General features: G+C 46.1%; 1 protein-coding gene across 2 annotated transcripts in view; it reads right to left on the reverse strand.

Moving 5' to 3' along the window:
- Window positions 1–8,533: 8,533 nt before the first annotated feature.
- Window positions 8,534–12,923, reverse strand: part of LOC139374207 (coiled-coil domain-containing protein 85C-A-like) — a 56,367-nt gene continuing 51,977 nt past the window's right edge. For both annotated transcript variants that reach the window (XM_071115227.1, XM_071115226.1), the window contains exons 4-5: window positions 10,836–11,027; window positions 8,534–9,253 (exon numbers count right to left, since the gene is read on the reverse strand). In XM_071115227.1, coding sequence (XP_070971328.1) covers window positions 9,164–9,253; window positions 10,836–11,027 — 282 coding nt within the window. In that variant the 3' untranslated portion in view covers window positions 8,534–9,163. The remainder of the gene's footprint in view (window positions 9,254–10,835; window positions 11,028–12,923) is intronic.

Genomic DNA, 12,923 nt, shown 5'->3' on the forward strand with positions numbered 1-12,923 from the left:
ACACTTTTTGGAGAAACATCCTCTGGTTTGATGAAACAAAAATAGAACTGTTTGGCCATAATGACCATTGTTATGTTTGGGGGAAAAAGGGGGGGGCTTGCAAAGGATAGTCCCACTAAGCGCAAACCAGATGGGATGGCATATCGCTGCAGAATGCTGTAGTAGCCATGCTGGTTAAGTGTGCCTTGAATTCTAATTAAATCAGCAACAATGTCATCAGCAAAGTACCCCCACACCATCACACCTCCTCCTCCATGCTTCACGGTGGGAACCACACATTCGGAGATCATCCGTTCAGCTACTCTGAGTCTCACAAAGACAAGGCAGTCGGAAATCAGACCAAAGGACAGATTTCCACTGGTCTAATGTCCATTGCTCGTGATTCTTGGCCCAAACAAGTCTCTTATTTTTATTGGTGTCCTTTAGTAGTGGTTTCTTTGCAGCAATTCGACCATGAAGGCCTGATTCACAGTCTCCTCTGGACAGTTGATGTTGAGATGTGTCTGTTACTTGAACTCTGTGAAGCATTTACTTGGGCTGAAATTTCTGAGGCTGGTAACTCTAATGAACTTATCCTCTGCAACAGAGGTAACTCTGGGTCTACCATTCCTGTGACGGTCCTTATGAGAGCCAGTTTCATCGTGGTGCTTGATCGTTTTTGCGACTGCACTTGAAGAAACGTTCAGAGTTATTGACATTTTCCAGATTGACTGACCTTCATGTCTTAAAGTAATGATAGACTGTTGTTTCTCTTTGCTTATTTGAGCTGTTCTTGCCATAATATGGACTTGGTTTTTTACCAAATAGGGCTATCTTCTGTATACCACCCCTACCTTGTCACAACACAACTGATTGGCTCAAATGCATTAAGAAGGAAAGAAATTCCACAAATTAACTTGCATTCCATTCATGAAGCTAGTTGAGAGAATGTCAAGAGTGTGCAAGGCTTTCATCAAGGCAAAGTGTGGCTACTTTTTGAAGAATCTCAAATATAAAATATATTTTGATTTGTTTAACACTTGTTTGGTTACTACATGAATCCATGTGTGTTATTTCATAGTTTTGATTTTTTCACTATTATTCTACAATGTAGAAAATAGTAAAAAATAAAGAAAAACCCTTGAATGAATAGGTGCCCAAACTTTTGACCCGGACTGTATATACAGGAATCACTAAGTTACACTTTCGTCGACATTCACAACTGACAAACACACCAGGGGTTAAAAAGAAAGTATACTTCAATTTTATTAAAAAATTTGAAAGCGGCTTACCTCAGTTGTCACATTTTAAATTTGCTAAAATAACAGTCCAATTTCAGCTACATACAGCTTGTGAAAAACATATAAAGGCATGCTAGTTAATTGTATGCTACAGGAGTACTACGTATGTATGTACATAGCACTGTATATCCTAGGATACCTTAAACTATGTATCACAGAAAAAGAGGCTGAAAAAAAGGACATCACCGGTTCAACATAGAGAGAATAAAGAAGGAATGTGTTTGAATGTAACAATAGGAAAATAGTCAAACTTTTAATCAGAACTTTGTGCTTTCAAATGAACAAATATAAAAGTCAGTCGTTGCGTGTAGACTTATCTGTTTAAGAACAAGGTCACTTTTGCAAAAGTTTAATTTGTGAAGACTTATTCATACAGTTTTCCGTTAGGAAACTCCTTAGTCATCAATGCCGGACGATTAAAGACGACACTGTACAGAACAGTGTATGCTTTTATCGAGGTCCTCGATTCAAACAGAATTATCTTCATATATCAGGAATATACCTCATATATTATATATGAAGCTTTTCCTTGTTGATTCCTGCTCATTTTGTTCACACAGCACTTACACTGTACGTTACGAGACCGGTCAAACACACAGTCAGTCTGTCACTGTTCAAAGTCACCTGCTGCATCCAGACCCCTCAACAACACTGAAACACAGCGGATACATCCCAAATGGTAACCTATTCCCTATTAAGTGCACTACTTTTGACCAAGGTAAATAGGGCTCTGGTCAAATGTAGAGCACTAAATGGGGAATAAGGGGACAGGCTGGCTTTGCCCAAAATATATTTTGCTATCAATACAGTATATTCTCTCCAATTAGAATGCTTTTTACCCAGAATTCATGGGGATGTGTAAACGTACATTTATACACAGCCTTATGTATAACACAAAAAAAGGGTATACATTTATTATACCCCTATATAGATTGACAATGTGTCAAACTCAATTCAGATTCATTTACCAATCTGACAGCAAACCTTTAGTTCAGATTTTAGAACACATATCCGAGAGAATGCAGCAAGTGTCTTTTAACAGTTTATAACTGCCTATTCAGACCTCAGACTAGCCAAGAGAACTCATACAGTATATAAGACTCTTATGAGAACTCATATACATTATTCACTGGCCTTACATATGCATACAACTCAGCTCAGCTATCAGACTTCATTCGTTTTACATACAACTCCTGAACCCCTATAGGTAAGATATCATATACACAGTCATACACTATATATACAAGAGTATGTGGACATCCCTTCAAATTAGTGGATTCGTCTATTTCAGCCACACACCAGTTGATGACAGGTGTATACAACTGCGCACAAAGCCATGTAATCTCCACAGACAAATATTAGCAGTAGAATGGCCTTACAGAAGAGCTCAGTGACTCGCAACATGGCACCATCATAGGATGCCAACTTTCCAACAAGTCAGTTCATCAAATTGCTAGAGCTGCTAAAGCTGCCCCGGTCAACTGTAAGTACTGTCATTGTGAAGTGGAAATGTCTAGGAGCAACAACGGCTCAGCCGCGAAGTGGTAGGCCACACACGCTCACAGAACGGGACCGCTGAGTGCTGAAGCGCGTAGCGCAAAACAATTGTCTGTCCTCGGTTGCAACACTCCAAACTCCCTCTGGAAGCAACTTCAGCACAAGAACTCGTCGGGAGCTTCATGAAATAGGTTTCCATGGCCGAGCAGCCGCACACAAGCCTAAGATCAGCATGTGCAATGCCAAGCATCAGGTGGAGTGGTTTAAAGCTCACCGCCATTGGACTCTGGAGCAGTGGAAGCGCGTTCTCTGGAGTGATGAATCACACTTCACCATATGGCTGTCCGACAGACGAATCTGATTCTGTGCTTGCAACTTTGCGGCAACAGTTTGGGGAAGGCCCTTTCCTGTTACAGCAATGACAATGCCCCCATGCAAAAGCAAATTCCATACAAAAATGGTTTGTCGAGATCGGTGTGGAAGAACTTGACTGGTCTGCACAGAGCCCTGCCATCAACCCCATCGAACATCTTTGAGATGAATTGGAACGCCGACTACGAGCCAGGCCCAATCGCCCAACATCAGTGCCCAACCTCACTAGTGCTCTTGTGGCTGAATGGAAGCAAGTCCCCGCAGCAATGTTCCAATATCTAGTGGAAAGCCTTCCCAGAAGGGGGAGGCTGTTATAGAAGCAAAGGGGAGACCAACTCCATATTAAAGACCATGATTGTGGAATGAGATGTTCGACGAGCAGGTGTCCACATACTTTTGCTCATGTAGTGTATGTTATTACTCCTAATGACATCTGTCTGTTATGTTGCTATAACTCTTAATGACATCTGTTGTGTCAGTCTCATGGCAATGTTATGTAGCTTATCTATTAGCCCTCACCATACAATACTGAGAAGACTCAAATACACAGCAATCAGCTAGGAGGTGCCACAGAGTATAGAACACAGCTATGAAGCTTCATTTAGCTACGCAGTGGGGGAAAGGGGAGGGAGAAAGGGAAAGGGGAGGGAGAAAGGGAAAGGGGGATACCTTGTCAGTTGTGCAACTGAATGCATTCAACTGAAATGTGTCTTCCGCTTTTAACCCAACATCTCTGAATCAGAGAGGTGCGGGGGGCTGCCTTCATCGATGTCAACATAATCGGCGCGTATCAGTGGATTGTACACTGAAGTCCTACTATAGAGATGACAGCTATGAGACTTTATAGAGCAGACATAGGGACTCTAGGAGACTTCATTGTGCACACATCGGGCCTAACACATCATAATGTACAGGAGCCAGCTAAGACACCTTATAAAGTATACATCGGACCCAGCTAAGAGACCTCATGTAGTATACATAGTCTCCAATGAGACTTCATAAGGTATGGTCCCTATAAGAGCTCATTGAGGAAAAGTTAGGACGGGTCAAAATAACAGCTGTTTTCAAAACCGTTTCAAGGATTGTCATACATTAGAAATTCAGATTGTGAATTCAAAGTCCACTTCCATCTAGCAAGATCCTGACATTCTAATCCATGATCAATCATCAGAAGCGACCTTATATTATGCATGAACCAAAACCTCTCCCTCGACTTAAGGTTTCAGTTAATAGTCTGACAGGCTAAGCTTTCAAGCCTGGTCCGAGAACTGTTTGTCCTATTGCCAACTCCATTGCAGACATTGTCAAGTCCTGTATGGCTCAACTGGTAGAGCATGGTGCTTGCAACAACGGGGTTGTTAGTTTGATTCCCACGGGGGACTCTTATGAGAAAACGTATGAACTCACTCCTGTAAGTTGCTCTGGATAAGAGTGTCTGCTACATGACTAAAATGTAAAAATTTTGGCTTGACAATTCTAGGAGTTGGCAGGAGAGCATAAACAGACCCTACCCAGGCTATAAGCTTTCTGCCTGGGAGGAAACTTTTGAAACACAGGGTATAAAACTGAACTCGGCGTTCCACTTTCTGTACTTAGTTACAACGTGTGCATCCGAAATGGCACCCTAATGCCTATATGGTGTTGGTATAGGGAATAGGGTGCCATTTGAGGCGCAAACAAACACGGTCTTAAATTATAACTTTTTTTTAAACAGGGCTATGTTTTGTTACACATAACTGATTTGGTGCTAGAATTTAGTTGAACACTTTGAAATCAATTCTGTCTACACTTGAACACATACTTCCTGCTCAGGCAAAAGGGGATGACACTATCAAACAGTAGGCTGCAGCAGCTAGGTTTTAAGTCATGTAAACCTATGGCTTGTGACTATACACCGAAGGAAATTACATCAGAACATTTCCAGGATTTTTCCTCATATTAAAAGTAGGTTGTCAGTCAGTTGTCAGTCAGTTGCCTGTGGAGAAGTCATGGAAGCAAAGTCAAGAACAGAACAGGGCCTGCAGTAGAATAGTCTGTCCTAGAGTGGTTGTCAGTCCTGAACACATGGTAGGTGAACATTTACACAAACACAAAAAGAGACGTTGGGTGGAGATGGTGTAGTGCTCTAGCTCAGTACTGTCGTGACTGGTTGGGACTGTCAGGTGTAGTACTGTAGAACAGGTCACAGGTATAGTAGCTCAGTACTGTCGTGACTGGTTGGGACTGTCAGGTGTAGTACTGTAGAACAGGTCACAGGTATAGTAGCTCAGTACTGTCGTGACTGGTTGGGACTGTCAGGTGTAGTACTGTAGAACAGGTCACAGGTATAGTAGCTCAGTACTGTCGTGACTGGTTGGGACTGTCAGGTGTAGTACTGTAGAACAGGTCACAGGTATAGTAGCTCAGTACTGTCGTGACTGGTTGGGACTGTCAGGTGTAGTACTGTAGAACAGGTCACAGGTATAGTAGCTCAGTACTGTCGTGACTGGTTGGGACTGTCAGGTGTAGTACTGTAGAACAGGTCACAGGTATAGTAGCTCAGTACTGTCGTGACTGGTTGGGACTGTCAGGTGTAGTACTGTAGAACAGGTCACAGGTATAGTAGCTCAGTACTGTCGTGACTGGTTGGGACTGTCAGGTGTAGTACTGTAGAACAGGTCACAGGTATAGCTCAGTACTGTCGTGAGTTGGGACTGTCAGGTGTAGTCTGTAGAACAGGTCACAGGTCACAGGTATAGTAGCTCAGTACTGTCGTGACTGGGACTGTGTGTAGTACTGTAGAACAGGTGTAGTACTGTAGACTGGTTGGGACTGTCAACAGGTCACAGGTATAGTAGCTCAGTACTGTCGTGACTGGTTGGGACTGTCAGGTGTAGTACTGTAGAACAGGTCACAGGTATAGTAGCTCAGTACTGTCGTGACTGGTTGGGACTGTCAGGTGTAGTACTGTAGAACAGGTCACAGGTATAGTAGCTCAGTACTGTCGTGACTGGTTGGGACTGTCAGGTGTAGTACTGTAGAACAGGTCACAGGTATAGTAGCTCAGTACTGTCGTGACTGGTTGGGACTGTCAGGTGTAGTACTGTAGAACAGGTCACAGGTATAGTAGCTCAGTAGACTGGTTGGGACTGTCAGGTGTAGTACTGTAGAACAGGTCACAGGTATAGTAGCTCAGTACTGTCGTGACTGGTTGGGACTGTCAGGTGTAGTACTGTAGAACAGGTCACAGGTATAGTAGCTCAGTACTGTCGTGACTGGTTGGGACTGTCAGGTGTAGTACTGTAGAACAGGTCACAGGTATAGTAGCTCAGTACTGTCGTGACTGGTTGGGACTGTCAGGTGTAGTACTGTAGAACAGGTCACAGGTATAGTAGCTCAGTACTGTCGTGACTGGTTGGGACTGTCAGGTGTAGTACTGTAGAACAGGTCACAGGTATAGTAGCTCAGTACTGTCGTGACTGGTTGGGACTGTCAGGTGTAGTACTGTAGAACAGGTCACAGGTATAGTAGCTCAGTACTGTCGTGACTGGTTGGGACTGTCAGGTGTAGTACTGTAGAACAGGTCACAGGTATAGTAGCTCAGTACTGTCGTGACTGGTTGGGACTGTCAGGTGTAGTACTGTAGAACAGGTCACAGGTATAGTACAGGTCACAGGTAGGTGTAGTACTGTAGAACAGGTCACAGGTAGTAGCTCAGTACTGTCGTGACTGGTTGGGACTGTCAGGTGTAGTACTGTAGAACAGGTCACAGGTATAGTAGCTCAGTACTGTCGTGACTGGTTGGGACTGTCAGGTGTAGTACTGTAGAACAGGTCACAGGTATAGTAGCTCAGTACTGTCGTGACTGGTTGGGACTGTCAGGTGTAGTACTGTAGAACAGGTCACAGGTATAGTAGCTCAGTACTGTCGTGACTGGTTGGGACTGTCAGGTGTAGTACTGTAGAACAGGTCACAGGTATAGTAGCTCAGTACTGTCGTGACTGGTTGGGACTGTCAGGTGTAGTACTGTAGAACAGGTCACAGGTATAGTAGCTCAGTACTGTCGTGACTGGTTGGGACTGTCAGGTGTAGTACTGTAGAACAGGTCACAGGTATAGTAGCTCAGTACTGTCGTGACTGGTTGGGACTGTCAGGTGTAGTACTGTAGAACAGGTCACAGGTATAGTAGCTCAGTACTGTCGTGACTGGTTGGGACTGTCAGGTGTAGTACTGTAGAACAGGTCACAGGTATAGTAGCTCAGTACTGTCGTGACTGGTTGGGACTGTCAGGTGTAGTACTGTAGAACAGGTCACAGGTATAGTAGCTCAGTACTGTAGAAACTGGTTGGGACTGTCAGGTGTAGTACTGTAGAACAGGTCACAGGTATAGTAGCTCAGTACTGTCGTGACTGGTTGGGACTGTCAGGTGTAGTACTGTAGAACAGGTCACAGGTATAGTAGCTCAGTACTGTCGTGACTGGTTGGGACTGTCAGGTGTAGTACTGTAGAACAGGTCACAGGTATAGTAGCTCAGTACTGTCGTGACTGGTTGGGACTGTCAGGTGTAGTACTGTAGAACAGGTCACAGGTATAGTAGCTCAGTACTGTCGTGACTGGTTGGGACTGTCAGGTGTAGTACTGTAGAACAGGTCACAGGTATAGTAGCTCAGTACTGTCGTGACTGGTTGGGACTGTCAGGTGTAGTACTGTAGAACAGGTCACAGGTATAGTAGCTCAGTACTGTAGAACTGGTTGGGACTGTCAGGTGTAGTACACAGGTCACAGGTATAGTAGCTCAGTACTGTCGTGACTGGTTGGGACTGTCAGGTGTAGTACTGTAGAACAGGTCACAGGTATAGTAGCTCAGTACTGTCGTGACTGGTTGGGACTGTCAGGTGTAGTACTGTAGAACAGGTCACAGGTATAGTAGCTCAGTACTGTCGTGACTGGTTGGGACTGTCAGGTGTAGTACTGTAGAACAGGTCACAGGTATAGTAGCTCAGTACTGTCGTGACTGGTTGGGACTGTCAGGTGTAGTACTGTAGAACAGGTCACAGGTATAGTAGCTCAGTACTGTCGTGACTGGTTGGGACTGTCAGGTGTAGTACTGTAGAACAGGTCACAGGTATAGTAGCTCAGTACTGTCGTGACTGGTTGGGACTGTCAGGTGTAGTACTGTAGAACAGGTCACAGGTATAGTAGCTCAGTACTGTTGTGACTGGTTGGGACTGTCAGGTGTAGTACTGTAGAACAGGTCACAGGTATGGTAGCTCAGTACTGTAGTGACTGGTTGGGACTGTCAGGTGTAGTACTGTAGAACAGGTCACAGGTATAGTAGCTCAGTACTGTAGAAACTGGTTGGGACTGTCAGGTGTAGTACTGTAGAACAGGTCACAGGTCACAGGTATAGTAGCTCAGTACTGTCGTGACTGGTTGGGACTGTCAGGTGTAGTACTGTAGAACAGGTCACAGGTATAGTAGCTCAGTACTGTAGTGACTGGTTGTGAGGTTGTAAGGGAGAGTTTAGTTGGTAATGCATGGCTCGTGCCCCTATCCTCCCTTCATCTTCCTCTTCTTCAAAAACACACCATAACTGTCAACTGACGGTGGCGATTCAAAATGTAGAATAGTCAGGCATTGAACAGAAAATGAAGGCAGATGCTCTGTTGTGCTGTGGAGGCGATAGGACGGCCACCCGCTGTTTCGAACCGTTCGTCGCCACAGTCTGTTTTGCCCTAATCTGAAATTGCCTGTAGCCACTACCCAGGTCAGGTCACCATTCCAATATCCACCAGGGCATGAGGTTAAGGGAGGCCAAAGATGGATATCACAGATGCAGAGGCAGTGGGCTGGGTTTAGGTTAGGGTTTGTCTGGATCATCTAGCCACGGTCACAGTGCTGAGAGAGTAGGAGAGGGTCAATTGAGATGTGTCCCTTTGTCCAGTCAGTGCTGAGGATCCATTGTTGTTGTTGTTGTTTATCTATTTGTCTGTCCGTTTGTCTCGTTTGAGTGCTGGTTAATGTCGTCCTAGGGACTACAAAGGCCCTTTGAACTGGTTCCCAGAGAGATGCTGGCGGATTGACGGCTTGGAGCCCGCAGCGTCACCCAGTTTACGCCACACCACCTGAGAACACAACACAGGACAGGAAATGGGGGGGGGCACAAAGCACTGTTACACAACACTGTCATACAATGGATATACTAGCTACAGCATATCCAGCCCTTTAAGATGAGTGAGGGTCTCTAGAAAAGCCAGGTGGAAGGGACATTTAGTACTAATTACACTAATAAGGTTTGAAAACACTGTTACACAAAGCTTTTTATTGTAGAACATTTTATTATGACCAGTGTGTTGTTGGGGTCTACAAAGGGAGGTCACAGAGACTGGAATCCATCAATCCAGCCATCCAATAACGGCCTACAAAAATGTATGTTCCACATAATCTGAGCACACGATGCAACCGTAGGGACAAGACAACAGTTGTAAAACACATGACTCCCAGCTTCGAGATGGACTATGTAACATAGACCTCACCAGGATGTTGGTGTATTTATCTCTTTATGCTTGATGGGATACTCCACTATAAATGGTTGCGTTGTGCCTCCATGTTCTCTGTGTCTCTTCCAAGTACAGAGCTCTGTCCGGAGAAACCAACAGGCATCGCTTAGTGCTGAAAGACTAGAAGGGCCTGGGGTCGTCCCTGCAAGAAAAGTGTCATCACACGAGTCCCAGATGACCCCACTCCACTGTCTCAGGCTGTATGGTTGTGGCCCAAATGATACCCTATTCCTTTTATACTACACTAACCCTATCGGCTCTAGTCAAAAGTAGTGCCCTGTAAAGGAAATAGGATGCCATTTTGAGCCTACACCTGTGGGGGTGGAAGGAGGATGTGATGTTGAGATGAGAGAATGGGGAGGGGCCTGTAGCTTCTATTCCATAGTCCAATCCTCCTAGCCTTTCGATCCTATCCTGCCCTGTCCTCCCCTATCCTGTCCTATCCTAGGCCTGGAAGGTGTATATAGCATGGAGAATAGAGCTCGGAAGCTTAAAAGGCCTCAACAGGAGCTTCCATTGTTTCTCCCAGTGAAGTTATTTTAATGGTGCAGACAAGTGCGTCGTTAATACTACGGCTCCTTTATGGGAGCCTCCAATTAAAGTAGAGGGAAGCCAGGGGGTGAGAGGGGGAGGAGAGGTGAGAGGGAAGGAGGAGGGAGGGAGGGAGAGTAATTGTGTAATAATTTAAACACTGCCCTCCGTCAAAGTGATGGCATGCTTGTGATTCTGACAGGCAAACAAACAGAAATGGGGAGAGAGAGAGAGAGAGAGAGAGAGAGAGAGAGAGAAGAACGAGAGAGAGAGAGAGAGCGAACGAGAGAGAGAGAAGAGAGAGAGAGAACAAGAGAGAGAGAGAGAGAGAGAGAGAGAGAGAGAGAGAACGAGAGAGAACGAGAGAGAACGAGAGAGAGATAGCGAACGAGAGAGAGAGAACGAGAGAGAGAGAGAGAGAGAGAGAGAGAAAGCTGCAACTTGACAGGCCCCTCGTATCTTCATCTAGCTCTCATTATTAGCTTTTTGGGATAGGAGAGGGAGAGAGGAAGAGAGAAGAAAGGAAACGAGTGAGGGAGAGAGAGAAAAAGTATAAGAGGGGGGGGGGGGGGGGGGGTGAGAAAGGTCGTGTGGGAGGGAGGAGAGAGTTCCTTACGTTACACATCTCCCTGACGATGGCCTTCTCCTTCTCACTAAGGTCCTTGTCATAGTCTTCAGGGATTTTCTTCTCTAGATTCTCATGGACCTCGAGCACCTTCATGGCATGGACCACAGCCTCGGTCTTCTGGCCCACAGGGAGGTAGTCTGCTGGGAGGGATGGCTCACCACTAGGGGTCCTACCGGAGCCCTGGAGAGAGGAAGGGAGAGATGGTCAGAGTGGTCACACACATGTACTTTATTTTCAGAGATGTGAGCAATCTAAATTAATCCCCCCATCTCCCTTCTCTCTCTCTGGGGTACTATAGTTCACCGACCCAGACCCCTAAAGGAGGGTAAATCCCTGGTTTAATCAGCTCATTACAACTCTCATCTCCCCTGGTTTTCCCTGACCCTGGTCAAACTCCCCTGTGTCTCTCCATCTCTGGGTCACAGCTAATGCAAAAAGAGGTCGTTGAGAGAGAGGAGCAGGGGCCCAATCTATCCCAGCTCTATCCTATTCATTCCCAGCTCTTACTGTCCAAGCACTTAGTTATCCCTATCTCTGGTTCTATCCCAGCTTTGCTCAGTCACAGCCTTCTGAGCACCACTCTAGCGTTAGATCCTCAACCATCCCAACCAGCATTCCAACACCGGTGCCCCTGAGCAGAGAGAGAGGGGGATAAAGGGATATAGGGATATATATATACTGTATATAAATATATATATATATAGAGAGGAGGGGGGTTAAAGGGATATAGGGAGAGAGAGAGAGGGGGGGGTTAAAGGGATATAGGGAGAGAGAGAGAGGGTGGGGGGTTAAAGGGATATAGGGAGAGAGAGAGAGAGAGAGGAGGGGGGGTTAAAGGGATATAGGGAGAGAGAGAGAGAGGGGGGGTTAAAGGGATATAGGGAGAGAGAGAGAGGGGGGGGTTAAAGGGATATAGGGAGAGAGAGAGAGGGGGGGGTTAAAGGGATATAGGGAGAGAGAGAGAGAGAGGGGGGGGGGTTAAAGGGATATAGGGAGAGAGAGAGAGAGGGGGGGGGTTAAAGGGATATAGGGAGAGAGAGAGGGGGGGTTAAAGGGATATAGGGAGAGAAAGAGAGAGAGAGAGAGAGAGAGAGGGGGGGTAAAGGGATATAGGGAGAGAGAGAGAGAGAGGGGGGGGGTTAAAGGGATATAGGGAGAGAGAGAGAGGGGGGGGGTTAAAGGGATATAGGGAGAGAGAGAGTGAGGGGGGGGTTAAAGGGATATAGGGAGAGAGAGACAGAGAGAGAGGGGGGGGTTAAAGGGATATAGGGAGAGAGAGAGAGAGAGGGGGGGTTAAAGGGATATAGGGAGAGAGAGAGAGAGAGAGAGAGAGAGAGAGTGGGGGGTAAAGGGATATAGGGAGAGAGAGAGAGGGGGGGTAAAGGGATATAGGGAGAGAGAGAGGGGGGGTTAAAGGGATATAGGTAGAGAGAGAGAGAGAGAGAGAGGGGGGGGTTAACGGGATATAGGGAGAGAGAGAGAGAGAGAGAGGGGGGGGGGGTTAAAGGGATATAGGGAGAGAGAGAGAGGGGGGGGTTAAAGGGATACAGGGAGAGAGAGAGAGAGGGGGGGGGGTTAAAGGGATATAGGGAGAGAGAGAGAGAGAGAGAGAGAGAGAGAGATGGGGGGTTAAAGGGATATAGGGAGAGAGAGAGAGAGGGGGGGTTAAAGGGATATAGGGAGAGAGAGAGAGAGAGAGAGATGGGGGGGTTAAAGGGATATAGGGAGAGAGAGAGAGAGAGAGGGGGGGTTAAAGGGATATAGGGAGAGAGAGAGGGGGGGGGGGGTTAAAGGGATATAGGGAGAGAGAGAGAGAGGGGGGGGGGTTAAAGGGATATAGGGAGAGAGAGAGAGAGGGGTTAAAGGGATATAGGGATATATATAAAGAGAGAGAGATAGAGAGGGGGGTTTAAAGGAATATAGGGAGAGAGAGAGAGAGGGGGGGGGGGGTTAAAGGGATATAGGAGAGAGAGAGAGAGAGGGGGGGGTTAAAGGGATATAGGGAGAGAGAGAGAGAGAGGGGGGGGTTAAAGGGATATAGGGAGAGAGAGAGAGAGAGGGGGGGTTAAAGGGATA

The sequence above is a fragment of the Oncorhynchus clarkii genome, chromosome 19, assembly GCF_045791955.1.
Source record: "Oncorhynchus clarkii lewisi isolate Uvic-CL-2024 chromosome 19, UVic_Ocla_1.0, whole genome shotgun sequence".
Taxonomy (NCBI): Eukaryota; Metazoa; Chordata; class Actinopteri; order Salmoniformes; family Salmonidae; genus Oncorhynchus; species Oncorhynchus clarkii.